Source organism: Oryza brachyantha, chromosome 6 (genome assembly GCF_000231095.2).
Source record: "Oryza brachyantha chromosome 6, ObraRS2, whole genome shotgun sequence".
NCBI lineage: Eukaryota > Viridiplantae > Streptophyta > Magnoliopsida > Poales > Poaceae > Oryza > Oryza brachyantha.
Genome location: NC_023168.2, coordinates 19,385,522 through 19,411,041, shown reverse-complemented (window position 1 = coordinate 19,411,041; position 25,520 = coordinate 19,385,522). Strand labels below are relative to the sequence as shown.

General features: G+C 36.8%; 2 protein-coding genes across 2 annotated transcripts; both read right to left on the bottom strand.

Annotated features, from left to right (window-relative positions):
- Positions 1-561: 561 nt before the first annotated feature.
- Positions 562-6,669, bottom strand: LOC102706392 (peptidyl-prolyl cis-trans isomerase CYP59). Its single transcript, XM_006657175.3, has 14 exons — positions 6,287-6,669; positions 5,616-5,720; positions 5,420-5,537; positions 5,235-5,285; positions 5,048-5,139; positions 4,841-4,940; positions 4,354-4,473; positions 4,179-4,256; positions 3,903-3,949; positions 3,766-3,821; positions 3,130-3,170; positions 2,792-2,897; positions 1,341-1,473; positions 562-1,267 (listed from the first exon to the last, which is right to left on the bottom strand). The coding sequence occupies exons 1-14, from the start codon at positions 6,382-6,384 to the stop codon at positions 721-723; spliced, it is 1,692 nt and encodes a 563-aa protein (XP_006657238.1). The 5' UTR covers positions 6,385-6,669; the 3' UTR covers positions 562-720.
- Positions 6,670-9,074: 2,405 nt separating this feature from the next.
- LOC102708345 (myb family transcription factor MPH1-like) lies at positions 9,075-12,583 on the bottom strand. Its single transcript, XM_006656301.3, has 6 exons — positions 12,512-12,583; positions 12,102-12,406; positions 11,002-11,078; positions 10,600-10,793; positions 10,392-10,479; positions 9,075-9,935 (listed from the first exon to the last, which is right to left on the bottom strand). Exons 2-6 carry the CDS (start codon positions 12,223-12,225, stop codon positions 9,651-9,653), a joined length of 768 nt encoding a protein of 255 aa, XP_006656364.1. The 5' UTR covers positions 12,226-12,406; positions 12,512-12,583; the 3' UTR covers positions 9,075-9,650.
- Positions 12,584-25,520: the final 12,937 nt, after the last annotated feature.

Sequence of the window (25,520 nt, the reverse complement as noted above, 5' to 3'; positions counted from 1 at the left end):
TAAAGTAAGACTGCTTGCGTTACCTAGATTAGACATAGTTTAAAAGTTGTACTATCTGTAGTTCCATAATTCTTATCGTTTTAGCCAGATATATGACCAAACTTTTTATACTTTAAGTATTAAATAACTTAAAATATCTAGTTTAAAATACTAAGACAGCATATATATAAATGCATGTTCATTTTAGATATGTATATATATAATACAAATTAATAAAATCAGAATAGGAAGGGAAATCATCAATGCACCAAAAATATAATTTCCAAACTGTTCACGTACTTTTTGAAAATGTAAAACAAAAATATTGACATAGAGCGTATGAACGAGTAGTATGTTATAAACAATAAACTGTTAGTAAAAGACATCAAAAAGTCTAAGGCAACTCTTCAGTGCGTATCTGAGCAAACTAAAGGTGTTCTAGGCTTGCAAATGTTTGCTAAAGCATTTGCAGTGGGCTTCCTCTAATAAGAAAGCACCCTCCAGTAAAAATAGAACAACCAACTGCCATTTGTGGCAACAGTTCGACAACAAGCAGATGGTAACAGTCCCAAAAAGACATGAGCATGTTTAGGAAAAAAAGAAGTCTACAAGCTACAACAATCTGTCGCTGGTGGGAAGCTCTCGTAGTGTGTACACACCGATTCTAGCGTTGGATTAAGGGATACAGAGTAAATGCATACTAAGAAACAGGCAAGGCAAAACTGACGCTGATAAAGGGTCCTATCTGTCATCTCTGTGCCTTCTTTCCCGATGCTTGCTCGTCTCACGGTGCACCCTGTCTTCTCTTCTATGCCTACCAGCATCTGGGCTTCTTTTCCTGTCATCACTTTCGTCTCTCTTGTGGCGATCGCTGCTCCGGTCACTCCTCCCATGGCCATCGTCTTCTCTGTAGCGCCGTTCACCATCATACTTATCCATGCCATATCGGCTGCCTCTTGATTGACGTCTGTTATCATCATCGCCATCCCTATATTTGTTCCTGCTCTCGTGCTTGCTGTAGTCACGATCATCGTACCTACTAGAGTTACGTTCACCAGGTTTACCGTGATGGCAGTAGTCCTCATGCTTCCGACTCCCTCGGTCCCTATCACCTTCCTTACCATTCTCATCACTGCGAGTTCTCTCTTGATTAATCCTATCACGGTCATCCCGAGGTGGCAGACCTGATCTCCAGTCATCTGTTCTTTGGATTTTTTGTCGGTCAGCACTTCCAGGATCTTGCTGATCTGTATAATTTTCATCATCTCCATCAAAGATGAGATCATAGCTGCAAGATAAGAACAAATTGTCAGAGAATGAAATGATCAAAAAATATGAGTGACAGGAGGATGGAAAATGACCTTCGACGGTTATTCCCACCACGTTGAGTGTTTTCATCTTTCAGGACATAATTCGGGCCTTTGTTTTTCTGCTCAGTTCCCTGGTCACAGTCTTTGGCCATGTGATCAGGTGCACCGCACTTGAAACACCCATCTGCAAACAGATAATTGTATAATATAGTTTTCATTTGGATAAGAAATTAAAGAAGACATGCTACTAGCAATTTAAAATGGACATCAGAAGCAATCAAATATTCAGGAAAAATTCTACTATAAAAAGGAAATGTCTCACAAGTCACAACTAATTATACTTGATAGAGTTTTGAGTATCGTAGCCGAGAATGTTGAACTCCACAATGAAATGGGAATACTGTGTACACCTTCCTAGCTCCTAGAGTCCTAGTACCTAGAGATCAATGGGCTTTCAAGTGGCCAACCTAGAGATAAGATGATGTGTTGCTTGTGAAAATTATTTCATAAATCATAACTTTTTCAACAGAAAAGTAGGGATTCCATGGTCTAATATTCTCTGGCAGAGATGTCGTGAGAACTCAATTCAACTCAGTAGTTGTACAAGTTACTCCAGTAGAGAAATGCTCTTCGAGCAGCAATAACCATTCAGGTCCACTGTTCAGCTCGTATTGTAAGGAATAAAGCATGGTCCTTCAGTTTGATTCTAGGCGCACTCATGGAGCCATGGTTAAGTTCAGTACAGTGCTATCTTAAATTGAGCAAATATTACATACAAAAAGAAAATAACAATCTGAGTTTCAGAATGCCAAGCAAATGATGAAGCTATTCAGTTTACTATTTGCCAATCTGAACTGCATACAGCAAATTGTTAAGCCAAAAACTGGAAAAACTATGGCTCATAACAATTAGATTTTGTTTGGGGCTCTTCAGAGTTCAGACTTCAGCGATTTACTTAGACACAGTATTGAGACCACACTTGTCCTATTTACAGATGAACTCCAAAGAGCAAATGCATGTTCAAGCCAGAGATTTAAGGTAAGATACTAGAAAGATGCTAAAATTGATGTCTACTTCCTTATTTGTGTCGATTGGGAACATTGTTGCAATCCTTTTACTTGACACTATTTAATAGTGCTGAATAATGACCAGTACTCTTCTCTAGGCATGTTGATCATGGTACAAAATGCTAAATTCCTTATAAGATTCAAGAATTTTCTATTTTTAATACAGGATGCTACGATTATGGTTCAAAAGGAACATATGCATCTTGGAGTGCCACCATAGTAAGTCTAGAGAAAAGAATTTTGATGAGAGGTAGATTTGTTTTGGTTGTTTAATTATAGGAAAGGATAGCAGTAGAGAACCTCCCCTACTGCTTTTCCTTGCAATAAAAGAAAGTTGCCATGCAGTTAGCTTAAATAAAAGAGAAGCTGCATTGCTGAAAATTGCAATGATATGCTGACACCATAGAAAGAAGAATACATGACTTGTAAGCTTACCTTTATTTGCATTTCTTTTGCTCTGTCTGAACTGACCCCACAGTTTTGAAACGCTTTGACTAAAGTCAACATGTATTCTTCGATCGTCAATCAAACAATTATCCATCTACAAGCACATCATTGAGTAAGCAATGTTCTCATGAGAACACTGGTAAAATAATTACATAGGAAATACTAAATTGTCAAAATGCACAAACATTCAGGTAGCATTCACTAAAGCAAAAATGACCAATAAAAATATGCTAGCAAAGAAATGCTAAGTAGCGAAAGGAAAAATAAAGTAAAATTGTGAGAGCATGTTCTATCTGCCACAGGGAACAGGACTTTAGGCAACTAACCTTGAAGAATGCACGTTCACAAGCCTCCTTTGTCTCGAATTCTACAAAAAGATCAAGATAATTTTAAGCATTTTATAACGACATTCAGATCTTGCCAATTAATATAGGTGGAACAAGGAATTCTCTCTAGGCCATCTACTGGCTACTGCAGTCTGCACCAAAAATGTCATACTGACATTGTAACCCTGAAAGAGCAATTGAGCTATCGAGAAACTTCTATGGTTTAATACCTCAGAATGTACAATGGAGCCACTCAGCATGTAAACAGCATTAGTGTTCTTTGCCACTACATACATTTGGTCCATATGCTAGTCTATTAACAAATTAAAAGGTGTGCTTACATTCTTCAGCTAAAGTGTATCCACGACCACTGGCATTTGGAACTTGACTTTCACAAAAAAACCAGCACCTTGTTGCATATTAGATCACTCAATTGTCCCTTACTAGGATAACGGGTCCAAGAGGATAAGCATGGTGTCCAACACGAGTGAAGAATTGGAGGATGAATACATGGGAAAGCTATTAATCAAGGTCATGCAAGTGTTCAATGAACAAACTGGACTAGCAAAACTCTAGCTAACAATCCAATGCTTGATAACAGTTTGCCAATGTACACCAGTGGTGAATAAAACTTACCAATAAAAGCATAGCATAAACTATCACCGGTCTTGTAATCACGGATTATTTCAGCTCTGCAAGGAATAAGTAAAAATTTAACACAAGATGAAACAGGAAGATAGGAAAAATATCGAGCTTAGGAAAAAGGCACTTACGATGTCACAGTTCCAAAACGAGAAAAAATTGTGTATAAATCTTCATCCTACAAAAGGATGAACATTAGCCCTTTAGTTGGCAAATAATATTTTTAAGCTAATGGCTATAATTTCGGTATTTATGATTTCCAAAAAAATATGAGATATAATCATTAAAAAAAATGTCTGACATAAGGCTTCTGAATCTCTACATAATGCCAGCAGAGCATGATGGATAACAAAAAGGGTCAGCGGAAGTAGAGAACAAAGCACAATCAATCACAAGTCGATACTAACTTGTGTTACTGGGTTGAGTTTACAAACAAATAAAACATTGTCTGGTGGTTTGATTTCAGCATCTGGAATATCTCCTACCTGAATTAAGACAAAGGTTTTTTATCAGTCATAACACAATGAATATTAATGTGTGAACTGTTTGTTTTTGATTTAGCAGTTGACACTAGGGGCTTACGCTCTCAAGAATCACAGCATTTGTATGTGCTTCTTTGGAGCGGATCATCTCCTCAAGTTCTTCAGGAGCCACTGTATCATCCAGAGGAACCCAGCTATCCTCTAAACGTTCTTCTGCAATCTGTACATTGGCAGTGAAAAAGAAAATATCATGACTCAATATGTTATTATGTTAACAGGACAGTGATAGCATTTACGACAAAACTACCTTGTGCTACTATACATTTGGAACATGCCCATTTAGCTAGTTTAGTACAATTCGTACATACAGAACAAGGAAAATAAATTACATCGACACCCAATAGCTGCCAACTGAAATTCATAACATAATTTTAAACAGGTATGTGCACAAAAAAATAGTTATAAAAAATTTCAAGAATGTGGAAAGCAAAATGAATTAAACAAAAGTGAGACAGCCTGTTGTTGTCATTAGTCACTTTTGATTTATTGCCTTCCCAACATGAGCACAATGGCAGAAATCACATTACCTCATCCTGTGGTTTCCCTACAGGAGAATTCTCAGGAATGAGTTCACTGAGCTGAGGAGGATCATCAAAAGGGTCATCCAAAACATATGTATGTTTAATCCTGTCCATTAAGCATTTTGCAGAAGGTCAGCAGCTATGTAAACAGTATGTAAACATTGGAAAGCATGTTCCAACTATGCAGTTTAGTACTTTTCAAATGTATTTTACCTGATGTCCTTAAATGGTCTCCCTTTATCATCAACATATGTTTCATTTATCTTTGTCAGTGTGTCAAAGCCTTCGGCAACTATACCAAACACCTATAATTGATAAGGACATACATATGAATCGCTGTAGATAAGTGGGTTTATTCAAGGAAAACATCTCTAGGTTAATCTAATAAGGTACAACTCACAGTGTGTTTATCATCAAGGTAGTCCACGTCATCCCGCAAGGTGATGTAAAACTAATAAAGTCACATAAACATAAATAAAAGGTTAGAAACAACAGTAAGGAGTTAAGTACCTCAATATGGATTGTCAAGTACTGGTAATCAAAATAGCTGGGTTCGGTAGGAAGGCTAGGAATTAGGTATCACACCTGCGAGGCATTGCAGTTTTCACCAGCACTTGCCATAGCAATAGTTCCTTTTTTTGAATGCCTGAGCTCAGGACGGATCTCATCATCAAAAAATCGAGCTTGGTCACCATAAAGGAACCTGCAGAAAATACGAATCCGTTTTCAGGCATGTAGTTGACAATCGGTGGTAGTATTAGACATCTGACCAATTGTTTACTTGTATACAGAATCGCCTCCAGCTCCTGTTCCAGTTGGGTCCCCAGTTTGTGCCAGGAAATCCTTCTCCACCTTGTGGAACAGGCAACCATTGTAATACTTCATCCTGGTAAGTCGAATAATAGGAACAGAGAGAATGATTACTCCAATCACTATAATCAACTCAACCATAACCATAAACCACTATGTCATAGCCATAACATTACTATTGTGCATTTTTATATAGATTTCGCGAGATAAGTAGGCGGCATATTTATACTTTTTATCAGATAACAACCCTAAGAATAAAAGAGAAATCCTCCCCCAATCTTCCCATCCTACAGGATGCTAGTAACAGCACTGCACTAACAAGGTAAACACATTCCCAACGAAAGCAACACTGGAACAGGAGAATTCACAATAATTCACGACCCACCGGCAGCGGCTTCAACTATGATCAATTCCTAAGCCAGCGCACTGCACACACTCTCCGCAGCTCCAGAATACAACATCGAATCCACACCCAGTAGCACCCTCTGCGATGCCAAAAATTTACCGCCCAAAGGTTTTGTTTGTGAAGGCTAACCCACCAGCCACAGGACCCGGGTCACCCTAGTAGCCAGATGATCCCGCGAATTCACACACAGAGCAGAGCCCTAGATGCGGGGGAGGGGGGGGGGGTAAAAAACTCACTTGCAGAGCTTGAGGAAGTTCTTGGTGGTGAGGGGGCACAGGTCGGCGTGGAGGTCCACCTCGATGTCCCCCACACTGGTCACTATGAGGACCGACATCTCCGCAGCGCCCCCCTCTCGCCCGCCGGCGGCAAGCGCGCGCACGCCCGGCTGCGGCCTGCGGGGGCGTGGGGATTTGAGGCGGGGACGACACAAACCACGGAACGGGAGAGCCGCGGCGCTGGGTGCTTCTGGGAGCTCGGGTGCGGGGAGGCCCGCGCCGTCACGGGGGCGAAGGGTCGCGGACGCTGACCGGCCGCCGCCGCCGCGAGTTGGCTCAGCCCAACCCCAACCGCCGACGAGGTGTTTCTCTCTTTCTTTTTTTTTTTGGTTGTTTTTTTTTGTACTGAAATTGTGACGGCTCGAATAGCTTGTGGGCTTTTTGGGCCGTTTGATCGTGCGTATGCTTTTGGACCGACCCTGCACAGTACTCGCAGCAGCGTTTGTTTGGGTGTTCCGTTGTTTTTTTTTTCTGATTTGGCTAAATGGCGGAAAAGATGAATGACTTTAATTATTCATGGGTATAAATGAATCACTAATTACTGAAAGTTGAAAAATATATTTAAAATAGTATTCTACTCCACTCGCTTCAGGTTATAAATCGTTTTGACTTTAGTCAAATTCAAACTACTCTAAGTTTGATCGTATTTATAGCAAAATATAGTAACATATACAACACTAAATTAGTTTTATTAAATATATAATTGAATATATTTTCATAATATGTGTGTCTTGCTTACTAATTTTTCATATAAATTACATATTTATATATATATGGAGTAGAAAATTGATATATATATGAAAATTAAATCCTACTACCAGGTGTAGCTACTCTCTATATGTTCATGACGAAAAACATTTTCATAATTGTTTCTGCTCCCATCCAACAGAAAGTATAGATACTATTAAATATCATGTGAATGATACAACTATATGACTTTCTGTTAGAAGAGACAAGAAATATGTATAGAGATGTTCTGCACCCTAGACGTGAAGGAAATAGCTACACCTGTGGTAGTAGGATAAATGCTTCATATATATATATATATTGTAATAATCAAAACCCAACGTAGATGCATGTCTCACCCCGAAGAAAGAGTATTTATTAGCTGACTCTCTTCATCATCATGCAACCAAATATGATTATACGGAAAAAAAAGAGGAGAAAAAAAACCATGGATGATGGCTCAAAATTGACTGTGAGTATTTATTAAAGAAATTTTTATTGTATAGGATGGATAAAAAGAAAATTAGATAATAAAAAAATCATGTTGTAGTGATTAAGAAATCATACTTAATTTCGTCTTTGTACATGTAAGACGAGTTCTGATTTATGATGTAAATCAGAGAAAAATCAAGCCCTCCTCTACCTTTAAACATGCTCACCAACACGTGTAGAAAGAAAACTATACAAAATAAATGCGTGCATGCGTTGCTTAAAGCCTAAAATATATGGCTGATGACACAAAGAGAAATCTCCAAAATATCACTGCACTCTGATCAGGAACCTGCAAATTAGCCTGGCGCTCCATACAGGCCAACCAGACTTCCGTATGGGCTATATGGTTGCATGTATCAAACCTGGCCCGTATCCACAAATGCAAATGGGCGTTGTTTGGTTGCCTGCATCTTCTGCTCAGCCAGGCCCTGCGCATGCAAAAAATGACTCCCAGCCAGGCCGAGTGGAAACTCCAAATTTAAGTTTAAAATTTAAATTTTGACTTATAAGTATAAATAGAAGCGAAAAGGTGGGGCTAAAAAACCCCAACTCATATTTAAAACTTACAGCTCAGATTTTAAACTATTTGAGTAAACTTTCTAACAATAATTCAAAAAGTCCGAGTACGTGCGAACGACACATGTTATAAACATAATGGTATGGTTGAAAAAATCGTTGTCTCTATGTAGCACGGAGAACACAGGCAGGCCAGGATTGGCGCCGGTGCATGGGGCAGCACGGAGGAGCGACGTCAGGGAACAGCATGGAGGAGCAGTGCCGGCATGGAGAGGCAGCCGCGGAGGAGAGACAACGCCGGCGAGCAGCGGAAAATAGCGTGGAGGAAAGGCCGCCGACGAGCAGCGCATGGCGCCGGTGAGCGAGGAGACGGCACGCGTAAGTGGACTCCCGGCCGTCCAGTTCTCTAGAGTTTCCTGAATTCAAAACTTTCAACTCAAATCTCTCGAGCCAACGCATCTATCGCCTCAAACCATATGCCAAGGTGACCCCAAAGACCGTTTCGCCAACCATCTCTAGAAGACATCTTATCAGAATTTCCAATGAGATTAATCGACTATACATGTGTAATTAGGTCCATGTATACATCCTTGAAAATATAGTGTTGTTCTACATATCAATCTAGCTAAAAGGACAAAAGGTTGTTACTCCAAAAAAAAAAAAGGTCCCAATTAATCTATAGAAAGGTCTATACGCGTTCTGTACCTGCATATTCTAGATGAGAGGCTAAACACAACAAAACACTGTATACACTTTATTTTTGTCATATTATGATCGGCAATAAAACCGCACTTGTTTTCAGCTTAGGGAGGAAAGATGAACGGTTTTGATCGAGTTAAGAGATGAAAATTAGGCCAGGCTAAAAGTCAACTTTTCTCTCATAAAAGGTGATAATGGTTGTACTTCATGTATAATTTTGCACCAAAATGTCGCTTTAACACATATGATTAAGTTTTGGAAGTGCTGGATGCATAATAAATAGGGTAATAAATAATGATGGAGAACAACGACACAATTAAGAATATGTTCTATAGGGGAAAAAGTGTGTGAATAACAAAAAGAAATACACAGCTAGCTAGTAAGAAATCCATGATTGTTTACACCCTCTGACAGCCAGAGTAAAATGGCTAGCAAATATAGCACATGCATGCACGCCATTAATTCTTAATCAGTCGTAGATCACAGTATTCGATCAGAACTATACAGGACTGCCCAGATGATGAAAGGTGAGAAATTCAGCAGAGAAGTCTACCCAAAAGAAGCAAAAACTGTCAAATTTTCTCACCCGTCTTCGTCTGAAGTCCTCATCTCTCATCGAACGAATAATAGCAGAAAGAAAACTATAAAAATAGACGCGTGCATGCATGCGCTACTGAAAAAAAAAACTAAAATGCTGTGTCTGATCTGATGATATAAACTAATCCTAAAGAAATCTTCTCCAAAATACTACTACACTCTAAGATCATCATCAGGTAACCTGCAATACTAGCTAGCCTGACGCTAGCTCTCTCTGCCTTATTTTTGTACATATATAACCACTACATATGCACAAAATATACTGTATCAGCTAAATGATCGATCGTAATCATCATCAGGAGAGCCAAGAAGATGAAATGGTCAGGTCCAGGTTCAGATCAGTAGTTCGCATATCGCTCTCCTTCCTTGCAACAGCAGCAGCTGAGGCGAAGTGGTCATCGGCCGAAGAGACGAAAGCTTCGTCCCTCGACGGCGCGGCGGCCTCCTCGCTGATGGTGCTCGAGCCGTCGGCGTCGCTGCCGGCGGCGTCCTCGCACAGGGCGATGGACAGCGTCAGGTCGCAGCCTGTCTGCTTCAGAGGCTTACTGTCAGTGGTCTGACGGCTTGCCCTAGCTGCCAGCTGCAAAGATACATTCAACAGCACATTTGTCAATCTCTCTTGATATTTTTAGTGTATGCATGGATTGCAGCTTTTGTAAGTATGCATTTCAGAGATAGCCTAGATAGCTCATGGTTTGGACCATGCAGATGTTTGGTACAAACAGTCAATACACGGCAGTATGGTTTGCTAGTTTGGCAGCCTTCCACCTAATGCATGTTTCCAAAACAATATATATATGCTTCTAGGGAACACTACATTTATGTAAGATGGATTCTTTAAGTATAATACGTCTGAATTTGTCCATGTATAGTTTTTTTATCTCCATCGTGTCCATATACATTAGCAGGATATACATGCATGAAGACGTACTAGCTAAAAATTCAGACAAATTTCCAGCCATGCAATGAAGTGATATATATTTGAGAGGCGGTGTGATTTCTGTTACTAGCTTATTTTCATTGGGGAAAGCTGTACCTGTTCTGTTGTAATTACATTGGAGTTCCATGGAAGAAGACGCCCTCTACTTTGCTCCCAATTTCTGAATATTTCTTCTATAGACGGTCTGCAAGTAGGTGTAAAATCAATATGCTGTTGAATGAAATATTCATATGCACACACATACTAATTGATAGTACTTGGAACATTGAAAATCGATTAATTAGCTGGTGCCTCTCACACTCACATTGATGAGCGGCTGCAGCGGAGTATGGTGTAAGTATTCTTGTCGGAAGATGCAGCGTTTCTATCCTCTGACGCATAAATGCAGTTATCTTCACGATTCGCAAGCTCACGTTTGTTCATGTTGCTAACAGTAGCTGATGTCATTTTCTGGAGGCTGACCGGATGATTGCTGTTGCTAGAGCCTGATCTGTACATCTGACCATTAAGGGGGAAAAAAAAGATCAGCCATGGATCAAAATCTCTAGCTAATATTTAGCATACAATTCTGAAGAAGCATATAGATATGGCAAGATCGATGCATATATATACATGCGTGTTATTAATCACTTGTTGCATGGCATATATATGGAACAGGAAAAGTCCTAGCCTTCGTTCTTAGGTAAACAAAAACATATATATATACCTGAAGATGGCTCTTGATATGAGATATGCTAACTCCCTTCACGCCCATCAACTGAAGAATTCGCTTCGGTGTTGCTTCTGTCAGACAAAAAACGAGAAGAGATAAATTATCAGAAACTCTGAAGAATGATCTACGTACAAATAAATACCATCAACTATGATGTATTGTTATTCCATGGTCCAATATGGATCGACCATAAGTTAAACTTTTATTGCATCCGTTTCAAAATATTAGCATTTCTAGACAGAAATATATATATTTATCTATGCTCATTCTTAGAAATGCTTATATTTTGGGATGGATGAGTATAATGGACTTTGCTGCTATATCGCACATTTACAATAATGTTAAATGAAAGTACTTGAAATATTGGAACCATTTGCAAAATGAGATAGTAACTCAGTACTTTAGGCTGAGTACATCTGAAAGTGGCTGTTATAGTACTCAAGGCACATGCACGATCAGGGTAGAAAGAGAGTAAAATAAGATCAAATTAGGAAATTAAAAATAAAAAATTGTCAAGAAGAATAGACATGACATTCAATTTTAGGGAAAGAGATCGATATGTAGCAAGTCGGCCAGGATGAAAGTGTCCCCGATATTGATAAGTTGCTAATGAAATAATGATATTTCATCTAACTAATTGACTCTTATTAAATTGTATGCTTCAGCCTTAAATATTATCCATGGAAAATCCAAAAGAGAATGGGAAAAATAATAATTAATTTCGTAGTATTTATCACGCGTTCTTATTTTTCTTTCTGCTATACCTACTCCTGCCTAACCGACACGATCGAACTAATCATCAAGGAGATCAAACTCTCTAAACAAAAAAGAAACAAAAAGTAATCCAAGAAAAGCACTTCGTTTGATCAATTCCCTTGATAAAACAGTCAGCTCGATGATCTATACCTAGCAAAATCCCAATAATTAATTTGATCAAAACAAACTCCATGGGCTCATATATATCCATGGCCATGCAAGCCAGCAAGAGACGAATTAATCAATCAGCAGCTTGGATGATCTGCTCATCGAATTGGAGACCATGCATGCATATATGCGTATGGTGATCATGTTGCAGAAACAACAAATAAACTCACCGTCTTGGCCGCCGAGGCACTCGACGGCCTCGACGAAGCGCCGGTGCAGCTCCTCCGTCCACCGCATCCGCGGCACGTCGGACCGGTTGTACTGCCGGACTCCTCTCCTCTCAAACCCTCCCATGGCTAGCTAGCTGCACAATCGAAGCTAGCTCTAGCTCGATCTCTAGCTCGCCTGATTCTGATCACCTGATCGATCGCCTACCCTTCTCAAAATTATCTGATCTAGCTTCTGATAAATTACACGGTTACTACCTCTCAAGCTAGCTAGCTGATGGTGCTACAAGGAGAGTCCCTATATATATCTGCAGGGAGGGAGAAAGACAAAGAGATGACGATGATATCTGAAGAAGAAGAACTCCAAGAAGTATATATATATTTAATCTGTTGCCTACCGTGCAGAAACGTACCATATCGAATGTGTGGAGAGAGATCAGAGAGCGAGAAGGCTGAATTTTCTGACCTAGTCCAGTCAAACATGCTCATTTTGCTGCATATGTATGCTTTACTGAACACAAGATAAGAAAAACAGAAAAGAAAAAGAAGGTAGAGATCGAGAGCCACTTAATTAGAGCAAGTTCAATATTACAGCCAACTACTGGCTCTAATTTATCTATATTCAATCTAATAATCAATTCATATAATAGTTATCTACAAAATATATACTGCCATGTCCTACCTGTCATACACACTGCGTCTTGGAGTCCGTGCTGCTTCTGGCTACAAATCTGTAGCCCACTGCTCTTCTCTCTTCTCTCTTATCTCATTAAAATATATTTACAACTGGCTTATAACCTGCTATTGTACTGCTCTTGCCCCGGATTGTGAAAAGTTTGGGCCGCTGTCCCTGTTCACTGAGACAGCGAAGTAAGAGTTCGAGTAGTGCTTGCATTTCAATTCCCATTCGGACCGGATCGACTTGTACTCTTCATTGATTGATTTGTCTGGGTCTACATACAGTAACTGCAAGTGTGTGAATAGTTCTCCTCTTTGACAAACTGAAATTTAAAATGATCGATATTGATCTTTCCTTCAATTATTTCCATTGTTCAACGGAAACATTAATTAGCCATCTTGTCTATCTGGCCAGCGTATGTTTGACAAAATTATATTATTCAAGATATACTAGTAGTATTATATATTTGTAGTTGTGTCTATGTACGTTTTCAACTTGATATATATGTACGGGATAATCGTATACGTATGGATTGAATTCAGACAGGGTAGACTTAATGCAAAAGTTAAACATTTCAGGTCAATTCAACTCTCTCTTTGCCCTGGATTTTCGCAATAAAATGGGAAAGGAATATATTAAATATTTAAGGTCATGACCTTTGCTACATCTCTTAATTATACGTACTTACATGTCCGACAGGTATATATAGCTACCGGCAGCATGGAATCAAAAGCATATGTGAAAGCATGAACTTATAGGTCAATTTGGGCATATTTTATATATATTCCTTAGAAATTCGATTCCTACTAACTTGATAGCTAGTCATCGAGTTCAAATTGATAGCTTCATATAGTATATATGCGTTCCTTGTATTGGAAATTGGATAAAGGGGGACATGGAAAAGTTTCAATATAGCTAGACAAAGAATTTTCTTGGCTGCTATTAATAGGCATGGTTGATCGATATATAATAACATAACCAGAGAATTTAAGTTCCTAGTATACCTTAGCTTGATATATATGACTTTGGCAACAAAATCACATTGCATGCATGCATCATTTAATTTGAAATATTCAAAAGAGATGCTAAAATTTCTCCTCTTGGATACATATATATATATATATATATATATATATATATATATATATATATATATATATATATATATATATATATATATATATATATATATATCGCCGGCTGATCAGGGTACGTACAGAAGAAGAGAATTATGTGGTTGGCATTGGTACCTTGCGTGATAAAATGCTCTCCAAGTCAAGGTAGTAGTTTGCAATTACCTATCAAGATTACAAACAGTGACATCACGGCCGGGAAAACGAAAGGACAAAGCAAGGCCAAGCATTCGGTACGTCTGGGAAATGAATTGTAGACTTTGGACCGGCCACATTCTTGCCCAGGGATATGCAAAAGGGAAATGAAAAGGTGAGAAAAAAAAAGAAGATGCATCATATCTCTATCAGCATCCTATCCCAACCAATCAAATCCAATTTCATGGATGCATCCTCACTAGTACATGTACACTTTAAACTAGGTCATGGATTGGGACATGGACACGGTCTTTTGAATTCTCGCCCTTTGCCATTAATTTCATATGGCTAGAAGCTTGGACAATTTCACTCCAGAAGAAACACACGCGTATTGGGATAATTAATTAATTAAGTTTCATGGATTTCGTCCAGAAATAAAGTTAAGTTTCATCTAGAAATTAATTTTCATCGCCCGTACCATGCGTATTAACGAACGGAAGTTTTCTACACATCAAAATCTTGAAATTGTCATTTCAACATTTTTTTTCTGAAATGTGGAATATATCTAATATTAATTCCATCTCTTTTAATTACCCACAACCTGGAAATTGCGTAGAACTTGCCAAAAAATTGAGTAAGAAGAATAATAAAAAATGTAGGCATATGTAGTATACGTATGCAATATGAGAAATTTTATGGTAATTAGGAAAATACATAGATGTATCAAAGTTTTAGTGTAAAATTTTGATATCTAGCTTAGTACATACATGCAGGTACCAAGTTTTTACACTAGAAAATATAAACCTCCAAATAACTTTTTAAGCATCAAAAACTCATACAATATATATGGCAAATTTCAAGATCAAACCCACTCATACATAGATATGTCAGCAAGATGACAAGGAGTGAAGTTTTGTGTATTAATTATATATACTAGCTGAATGCTTCGGTTTGCTACGGACAAATTAAAGAAATTATATATAATATTTCGTGAAATACATATATAAAAATAGATTTTTCTTGCAATGTGGCCATGCATTTAGATTTAACTATTCCTTAATTTTAAGAAGGTCAAGGGCTTATTTTGCAAAAAAAAAATACAATGGTAATAGGTTGGTTGCAGATTTGCTGCTGCCATCTCTATCTTTTTTTCAAGGAGTGTAGATATGGCTGTATTAACTTTTATTTATTTATTTTGTAAAGAAAGCAGGGCCGCCTGGCCTATGATCTAAAACCATCAATTTAATATCTACAGTTTGTTATCTCAATGAAAATATTTCAGAATTAAATATTTTCATAAACATAATCAAATTACATAAAGAGAGAAGATACGTGTCAAGGTTGTTTGGTGTATTTAGGTCTATAAAAATATAGGTATTTCTATGTTGTTTTTCATATACCGGAGTTAAGAAGAAAATACTACAATATCCCAAAATAAATGAGGAATGAGAAGAGGTAAGAGATTAGGAGGGGATACAATAAGAATTCATTGGTGGTAAAAGCAGTAACACTAATAATGTCAAAAAAAATGCATACATTATGGTACAAGATTTAAATCATACAAACGATTATATTACACAGAAACTCGTGAATATAGTGATAATTATTGAAGCCAAAATAACTTATGCCATCAATTTGAATACAACTTGTGCTAAAAATATCCTTTGTCAAATGTGCACCGTGCAGGGAATGATAAGAACATTGCAAAACGTACTCACCGGATCAATTTAATAAGGTGGTCCAAGCATGCATGCAGACGACGATGAAAAACAAATTAATTCTTGCACTGAAGTTTGAAACCAGCTGATGTGATCTTTTGGCCAGCAGCTCTGGGATATTTTATTAATCTGTAAACATTATTTCTATGCATATTTTTTTGTTCATTATCTAAAAGTATTTTCTTTTTCTGAAAACTATGTTCGTAATTTGGTAGTTTTATACACCCCATCTTTTTGCTTATGCTTATACTTATAAACCAAATTTTGAATTTTCAATCTTAAATTTAGAGTTTACTTTGTGGTTTTTTCAACCGAATTTTATTTTCTAACTTTGACTTTTAGATCGCTAAGAATACTTATATAACTTTTTTACCCCGCAAACAATTTCCATAGACCAACAACTCCAACACTAAATTGTCCCAGAATTGAAGCAGAGTGCAAAAGTTATATTTCCATCGTCTTAATTAATTAAGATATCTACATTTAATTGTAAAGATATTCATGTTTGTTAAAAGATTCTAAAATTTTGACTTGACATAGCAAAACAAAAATGTTTCCGTTACGACGAAAAATAGCATACTGATTTGACTAATTAAACTCTCGATCATTTTCCGTGGCATGCTTTGCAGAGAATTGTACTTAAACTGCAAAAAGATGATGAGCTAGTATTTTATTACTTGACCTCATCTCCATAATATATATGCACCTATCTATATATAGAAATATATATACTTAGATATGCATACCAAGAATCTAATACACATACCTACACCAACCAGGAAATTAAAGAAAAGGATTAAGCTTAGGGGTTGTTTAGATGGGGCTAAACTTTTTAGCCCCATGTCACATCGGATGCTTGGACACTAATTTAAAGTATTAAACATAGACCAGTAAAAAAACTTATTTCATAAATGAGTGGTAATCCGTGAAACGAATTTTTTAAGCCTAATTAATCCATAATCAGAGCATATTTATTGTAGCATCACATATGCTAATCATGGATTAATTAGGCTCATTAGATTCATCTCGCGAATTAATCCAAGATTATATATGAGTTTTATTAATAGTCTACGTTTACTATTTATAATAAGTGTCTAAATATTTGATAGAACAAAAAACTAAAGTTTAATCCTTTGTACCAAACACCCCCTTAGCTTTATATCATATGTTTTGCTCTTTATACATGGATCGACGTTGATGGACAAAGCTTGCCGTGAGAGTCTTCGCCACTGAATTGTTGCCAAAATGGTCGACAAGTATTGCATGTACACTTGTCGCCTTAGCAATGACAGTTTGAATTCCATGCACATGAACGTACGTAGCATCCGTACGCAAGCGAGATATAGACGGTGTTTAGAATGGGAAAATTTTTAGGAGAAATGTCAGATTAAATGTTTGATTGGATATCGGAAGGGGTTTTTGATACGAATGAAAAAATAAATTTCACGGCTAGCCTAGAAACCACGAGATGAATCTTTTGAGACTAATTAATCCGTCATTAGCACATGTTGTTACTGTAGCACTTATGGTTAATTATGGGTTAATTAGCCTCAAAAGATTCTTCTCAGGATTTCTTCCATAACTGTGCAATTAGTTTTTTGGTTCACCTATATTTAATGCTTTATTTAGGTGTCCAAAAATTTGATGTGATGTTTTTGAAAAAAAATTTGGAACTAAACATGGCCATATATTCAGACTTTAATTAGGTTAGACTGTTCCAAGTAAACAATTAGCAGGACCACTCAAAAGCAAGCAAGACTGACGTTGGTTGTTAGAAGACAAATTCGCATATGCTATCGTATTTGTTTCATATTATAAAACTTTTTGTATTTATCTAAATTTATTCATGTATCAATATGTATATATTTTGTATATGTGTCTAGATAGATTTATTATCGTACATATAAATCTAGACAAGACCAGAAAATCTTATAATACGGAACGGTGAGAATACCTCCATATAGATGTACACACGTATGAATATATTTATAATTAACGAAGAGAATTAGTTATACTACTGTACTTCCCTTTCTCTAAGTACAATTGGCGCGGTCAAACGTGGTGCGGTCTTAAAAGTAATGTTTGATTTTTAATTTGTCACTATATATATAGTGTTTGTAGCAGCAAAATCACACCATTGGGAGTTACACTCAAATATTGAATAGTTCCATACTTGTTTTGAAAAGGAAATGACCTAGTTTTAAGTGGGAATGAAAGTGCATCTAGGCCTCCCTCATGTGGGCTTTGGTTATGATGTGATAAAATATTTAAGGGACTAACCCTAGTGTTAAAGGTAAGCACAAAAAATTAGTCCACTCATGATGAATGTGACGAAAGATGAACCCTATGTAAAGAAAATTGAGAAAGGCGATAAGATGGAAGAATAAACTGTATTTTTTTATTACTTGAGTTCTTAGTCTGACGTACAATTAAGAGGGGTTTAGAACAAAGGTCGCAAGAGAAGCCAAATGCGTCCATTAGATTCTAAGTGTCCTTGAGTAAAACTCTTTACACCACATGCACTTGGGTTATCTTTGGTGTTAGAATCATCTCTAGAGTGCACTGTGAGAATCTTCAGTATACAGTTTGTGTGAGACTAAGAACTTACACCAGAGTATCCAATCCTAGTGGTTAGAGTTTCTGGCGGGAACTATCGGTCTAATATAGAAAGCGCACAAGAGTCCCTATTAATTGTCACCGGACACTCTGGTGATGTTTGTCCTATGAAGAGCAATTGCTACCAAAGTCTCCAATGGCTTCCACCAGAGTCTCCATATTATTTGAATATGGCCACGTTCTTTGTCTCCCTCTTACTAACTCAGATTCCTTCGTTTTTCATGCGCACGCTTTCCGGACTGCTAAATATGTATTTTTTGCAATTTTTTCTATAGGAAAGTTGGTTTTAAAAATCATATTAATCTATTTTATATTTTTATAATTAATAAATAATTAATCATATACTAATATATTACTACGTTTTCCTCACCGGATAACTAAGCTTCACGTGAACGTGGCCTATGTGAATAGCTGCTAGGTTGGACCAATGGAGTATTTGAGTCCCCCTCACTTTTTCTGGAGGGTTGGCTATCACTTCAACCCCACCAACCCTCATATGAATCTCCACCACTCCTTCGGTTAATTGAGTGATTTTTAGGTGCATATTCACCCCCTCTGTATGACGTTTTAATCCTTCGGGGAGGCCCTTATAATATAAGCTTTTTAGGTGAGGAATGTCATTTACAGTTCTACAATTGGTGTGAGAACCTGACTAGTTCAGTATGACACAATCATTGATCCAATGCATCCTAAAATGTGAAAACCTGATGGAACATAAGTATATGTGAGAACCTTGAGCCCGAAAGACCATCAAAGGACATTGAACGGTCGAGGGACCTATATATGTGAAGGGGAATACGGTTGAATAGTGAGTAACAAGATATTCCTCCACCCCTAAAAAATCAACTCTATAGATAAATATAGACAAATATTTGTGCATATCTATCCTAAAATGGTTTTTTGGGATGGACTGGCTGAGTGGGTAGTTTATAAATGGGATAGTCTTTTACCTCACCTGCTAGCTTTTGGGAGTGAAAAAGGGTATTTACGACCCTATCAATCCATTTCAACGAATGAAATTTATTTTCTACATGCTAATTAATTGTTGGCTAAATAATATTATAAGAGTTAGACCTAAAGATACATGCATTACACAACTTATATTGTGATTGAGGAGGGCGTATATATCAAAGCATCCGGCTGCTGCACCGAAGTGCACACTTGTCAAAAGCACCACCACGCACCCTAGGATCAACTATATACTTACTACTAATTAAGGAAGAAACATGCATGTGCAGTACTCTTCTTATTTCCCCATATATATATAGCTTGCTGATCAATTAAGCTAACTTGTGAAGTTCTAGCAATTAATCTAGCTAGTAGCTAGCACTAGATCACTAGCTAGCTAGTACATTATTCAAAGGTTTAGCAGCCCAAGGAACGATGAAAATGCCATGAGAATACTATTGCAGAGATCAGGGGGTCGTAAGTCAAGGCATGAGATTTTTATTGATCTTCCATATAAAATCTCACAATATTGACACAAAGCACACATGCAACAAGCTACGTGTACGTACTGTTTGCCGTCGCCCTCATGCTAATTAAAGACGGTGCCGACCTCTTAAAATCCTATGGACTTGGGGCTCATCTATATATGCCTCCTGCCGTGTTCTTCACTACTCAAGACAAATTCTTCGTTCTCTTCTACTCACATGTATATATATAGTCACACATACATGAAACCGTATATATGCATGTACTAGCTATATGTCGACGTGGTAAATCACCCCCCATGCACAAAGAGGGATATATTTCGGCATGCATAGAAAATAAAGTGCATCACTAATTATCTAAAACTTGTGCTCATGTATTGCCATGGATCTAGAGAAAGGTGGACAGATGGGTTTATTACAGGGTTAAGTTTTTTTTTTCGGTTTTTTAAGCCCATTCTTCCCGGTTTTTTATGGACAGTGGAAACACCATAAGACAAATGGTTAAATTAACATAGATAAAAATAACAGGTGTCAATTAAAAAGTTATTTTGACATCTATTATTTTTTATCTATGATTAATCATTTGTCTAATTTAATTTTATTACAAATATGTAAAATAATAAGTTATTCTTAAAGTTTTTATAATAAATCAAATCGGAATAAAATAATTAATAATTATATTTTTTTAAATACGATAAATAGTGAAACGTAGACTCAAAAATCAATGTCGGTAAATAAAAAACAGAGGAAGTATATTATTACATGTTAATAATCACACTCATATCCGGCAGTGTACACCTCATCAGCATATATACTATAGAGATGTTTTATACTATACGTATGAGTCCCTAGTTAGCTATATATAATTAGATAGATAGCTAGCCTGTCATTCCATGCTAATATAATTAACAAATTAACCTCACATGGTTTTAGTGTGTGACAATGGCCGTTAGCTCTAGCTTAATTTGCCAGCTTTTCGGCCGTCATGCGCTTTTCTACAAGTCTACAAAGTCCAAACGTGTACCGCAATTCTCTCAAGCCGCTTGCATCATTCCATGGGCGATCGATAGATCTATCCACACCCATGATTAGACAGCATGCATGCATAATTTTTTCCTCATTCGATTCCAGTAATTAATTACACCTGTAACACTTTTACTGAACTCATTAGATTAATCCAGATTCTACAAGTAATTAGATATATAGTTAGGTAGTCGCTCGTGCAAACACGTAACTCTTACATTATATTTGATCGGGTTACCGCAACTCGGGTTACTTTTAATCACAACTTTTTCATTTGATAATTGGGTTGATTAACTTGATGACAACTTTTTGTAGTTGCACGTGCACGTGTGGTAAGTATATATATTTTTTTTGTCAATTGATCTCACCAACTCTTGTGACTTTTTATCCTGCCAAATCGAATGGAAAAAATAGGTACGTAGCTGTGCATGCGTGCAACTGCAGGGTCCAAAAGGCAAAAGTGGAAAAAGGTCGTAGTGCCGTACCGGCATCTAGCGAACACGCATGACACCAAATTAATTAAGCTAAGGCTAAACTCCATATCAGTTTAAGCTAAGCTAAATTAAGCTAGTTCTTCAATTCTGCGCCGCGGTATCTATATATGCATACTAGGGCACTATTTGATGTGTTATGTTTCCGTGTGCGTGCATGCATGATGCGTTGATGCTTAATTAGCATTATATTATTCTCTCGGTTCCGTCGTGTGATACGCGTGTATGTGTGTCGTACGTACGCGTGTATGTGTGTCGTACTTGTGGAATAAGGTGTATTCGATCGTGGATATTTTGGTTTCGGTGACTTGGGCTCCCGTACGTTTCGCTTTCCGAGAATAAGCAAAAACGTATTTTTTAAACGAAAAATAATTTACATCTAAAATTTTTATATACCTGTTTTTTAATTTAATTTCCAATTAAATTACGTACCATTGGCTTTCTGATTTTTACATCTCCCAACATCTCATTAATTTACGAGAACTTATTTGCACATCATGTGTGAAATGTAAACAGTACTGACCAGGCCGTACGGCCATTACAAACTGGCCGGCCTGTACAACAGCAAGAGTCTTGAGAGAGTACTATTCACCGTTGCCTCTCAGCCAGTTAATTCTTCAAACCTGCAGCTAGCTAGCTAAATTATTTGATCGATATTCCTCGGTCAAAACTGATCAATCAAGTACAAATTAAAATGTCAAGCGCAGTTTGAACATTTGATCCAGTAGACACAAAGAGCAAGTCAACCAGACGTACAGCCGAAGCTAATTAATTCCTTTCGAATTCTTCCTCCAAATTTCATCAGTTCCATGGCATGTGAAAGGGATCGGACTACTGCTTTTGCTTGTCTAGTTCTGCATATGGACCTTTTGGGAGGTTGAAGAATTCTTTCTCTAAATTTCGCCGGCTTGGAAAGTTCACTACAAGAGTTAAAGCTCCGTCAACCTTTACAGGGAGTGTCGAATAATTCATCCAAATCCGATTCTTTCACTGACATCTTTTCGCTTATGTTTATACTTAAAATTTAAAATTTAAAATTTTTAATCTTAAGTTAGAGTTAATCTATATATATATATATATATAATCATTTTCTAAAAAAGCCAATGGATGGCCTCCTTTTTCTACCTCTGATGGCGATTGTAACTTGTCATTCTCTTGGCCTCGCTAAACCCGACCTGCATGTATATGGTCTCTACTTCAACAATCTTGCAAAGCTAATCAACCTAGCTAGCTACCTGCCAGAATTCTCTCGCGGCAGCAAAAATCACTTTGGAATTAACGGTGCAGCCAGCGACTCTCTACGGTTATTCACACGTTCTTTGCGCACGTTTGTCTAACGGTTAAATAATTAATATATCTTTTATAAAAAAATTTATATGAATTTATCATCTCACCTTTGTAAGGCCCCGTTCATTGTGCTAGATAAGTTATCTAGTTCGTCTCGTTTTCCATATACACGTTTCCCGAACTATTAAACGCTGTATTTTTGAAAAAAAAATCTATAGAAAAGTTGCTTTAAAAAATCAAATTAATCTATTTTATATTTTTTATAATTAATAATTAATTAACCATGTAATAATCTATTACTACGTTTTTCGCGCTAAATAACTAACTTTTTTTCCTAGTGCCGTTTAATTTTATAATTTTTACTTACTATTAAATAACTAAAAAATTAAATAATTTTTTATCTTTCATCTCTGTATAAGTGCACATCATCGCCGATAGAGTTGAAACTGCGCGGATGGTGCACACTTGCATGTAAATGCAGCGGATGAGAGCATCCATGAGCATTGTGTGGCTATCGATCGATCAGCTTAGCCATCCAGCGACGGTGCACGGTGGCACAAACGTCAACGTGGCGGTGCCTGTGTAGCTGAGGGCGAAGCTATCATGTGTGTATTAGTCTCAGTATATTGGTCATCGGCTTTTTTAATTTTGTTGGAGAATCATTGAGACGAAAAGTCATTTCTTGGAAACTTTCTCTCGGCGGAGAGATGAGATGACCGCGTGGTGTAGTGTGTCGTTGTAGTTCGCAGATGGATCATGGACGACGGATAGATGCTACGTCCGAGACGCGGGGCCGTTTGAATGGATTTTGGATCATTACTTGCTGTGAGGTCATCTTTTTACAAAAGAAAAAAGTCAAATAATATATTTATGAACATACATGTATTTATAACTCAGTGATCTAAAAACTAATAAATTTCGGTGATAAAACTTAAAATTAACTCTAAATTTAAGGTTAAAAGTTTAAATTTTAGGTTGTAAGCATACCCAAAGCCAAAAGGTAGGGATGACATTTTTCAAGTTTTGTGTTTCGATCTTATAAAGAAATTGTATATAAAAATTTCCTCGTATGATATTTTTAACCATTAAAATAAGATAATCCTTTAATCCTAGTGTTAGTTGTCTCAAGCATAACACAGTGGCCATCTCTGCAAAAAATCCAACTCCACCACTATTTGCGACCACGGGATATACTGCACTTACAACGCCAACCGCGTGGATGAATTAGGGGTTTTTTAGTTTCCAAAATTTGTTTCCAAAAACATCACATCGAATCTTTGGACATCTAAATGAAGCATTAAATATATATAAAAATATTAAAATTAATTACACAGTTATGAAGAAAACAGTGAGACGAATCTTTTGAGTCTAATCAGGACGTGATTAGTCATAAATGCTACGGTAACCTAACATGTGCTAATGACGAATTAATTAGACTTAAAAGATTCATTTCGCGGTTTTCAGACGGAATCTAAAATTTGTTTTGTAATTAGACTAAGTTTAATATTTTAAATGTGCGTTTAAAGTTTTGATGTGATGTTTTTTAAAAAAATTTTACAAACTAATCAACCCATTAAGCAATTTTTATGAGGTGGTGGAGGCTTGGACAGTTATATCATTTATGAGTACCTATATTTAGGTGCACAATTTACAATAGTTCTCCCGTCATGAAACAAACAAAACAAGGGTTAAATAGGATATATCATATTACTATGAATCAATTTAGGATTGGATGCGATTATCCTAATCCTACGATGGTTAGAGCATTTTCAAGAAATATTTAAAACTAAAATTGAATTTTAGAAAATGGCTAGAAAATATATCTCTAACATGTTACTAAATACATTCCTAATATTTACAATTATCTAAAATTAGCTCCCTTTTATCCTAAATTTAAAATAAAATATGTTTGTACTAATACAACTTATCCAGTTTTAGATTTATGTTGAAAGAGTGTGTAATTTTTATATTCAATATTTTTTTGGATGAACCTAGTACTCCCTCCATATTTTTTTATATGACGCCGTTGACTTTGACCATTCATCTTATTAAAAATTTATATAATTATTAATTATTTTATTATAATATGATTTATTATTATAGAAACTTTAATTATGCATTATAATTTTACATATTTGGATATAAATTTTGAATAAGACAAATGGTCAAACGTGATTCTAAAAGTCAACGGTGTCATACATAAAAATATGAAAATATGGAGGAAGTATAAGTTTTTAGAAAATAAAATATTAGCATTCTCTTATAGATGCTCTCAAGACTGGATAAGACATATCTAGTACTATGTTAACTAGATTTGTTTATTTTGGCATGGAGGGAGTAGTCATTATGGATATCAATACTTTACTCCCTTGTGAATGTGTTTCGGTGGACAAAAAAAATGTCTTGAGGTTTATGGAAAATATGCCTTTTAGGTTTCTGCTTAAACATCTTTAGATGGATTGTGGTTTCTCGTTTTAAATGAAAACAAGGGTCCAGGACTCAATCATTTCTATTTTTAAAAAGTTCACTCATGAAAAATCCCAGAAATCTCTTTGTTTTTTCATTTTTCAGAAGAGGAACCCACCAATCCTTTTAGCAATCGGCTGGGAAAAACAGACAGAAGCAATTAAGGCCGAAAACCTGAAAAGGCCAAACTTTTTCAAGGCCCGTTCGGTTGGTAAATCTGGCTGAAAATAAAAGAGGCCCAAAACCACTAAATAATTGGGCCGAAATCACGAAATCCCAGCCCATTAGCAATCCTACATTCCTCTATACCTCTCTATCTTTTTTTTATCTCCTTTGTTTCAGAAGAAGAGGCAGCTTGCTGCTGCTTCCCTCGTCTTCCTCTCCCATTTCAAACGACGAGTCCACGGCCGCCCCCGCCTCGCCTCCTCCGGCTCTGCCCGA

Bases quoted from the DNA above. Each gene is read 5' to 3' on its own strand.
- LOC102706392 (XM_006657175.3), bottom strand. From the start codon at position 6,384: ATGTCGGTCCTCATAGTGACCAGTGTGGGGGACATCGAGGTGGACCTC. The intron at 3,171-3,765 runs GTAAGTTTTATT...ATCTTTTTGTAG, and splicing joins TTTATGCTATGCTTTTATTG to AATTCGAGACAAAGGAGGCT. The intron at 1,474-2,791 runs GTAAGCTTACAA...ATCTGTTTGCAG, and splicing joins CAAAAGAAATGCAAATAAAG to ATGGGTGTTTCAAGTGCGGT.
- LOC102708345 (XM_006656301.3), bottom strand. From the start codon at position 12,225: ATGGGAGGGTTTGAGAGGAGAGGAGTCCGGCAGTACAACCGGTCCGAC. The intron at 10,794-11,001 runs GTATATATATAT...CTTAATGGTCAG, and splicing joins ATATCAAGAGCCATCTTCAG to ATGTACAGATCAGGCTCTAG. The intron at 9,936-10,391 runs GTACAGCTTTCC...GTATCTTTGCAG, and splicing joins ATGTAATTACAACAGAACAG to CTGGCAGCTAGGGCAAGCCG.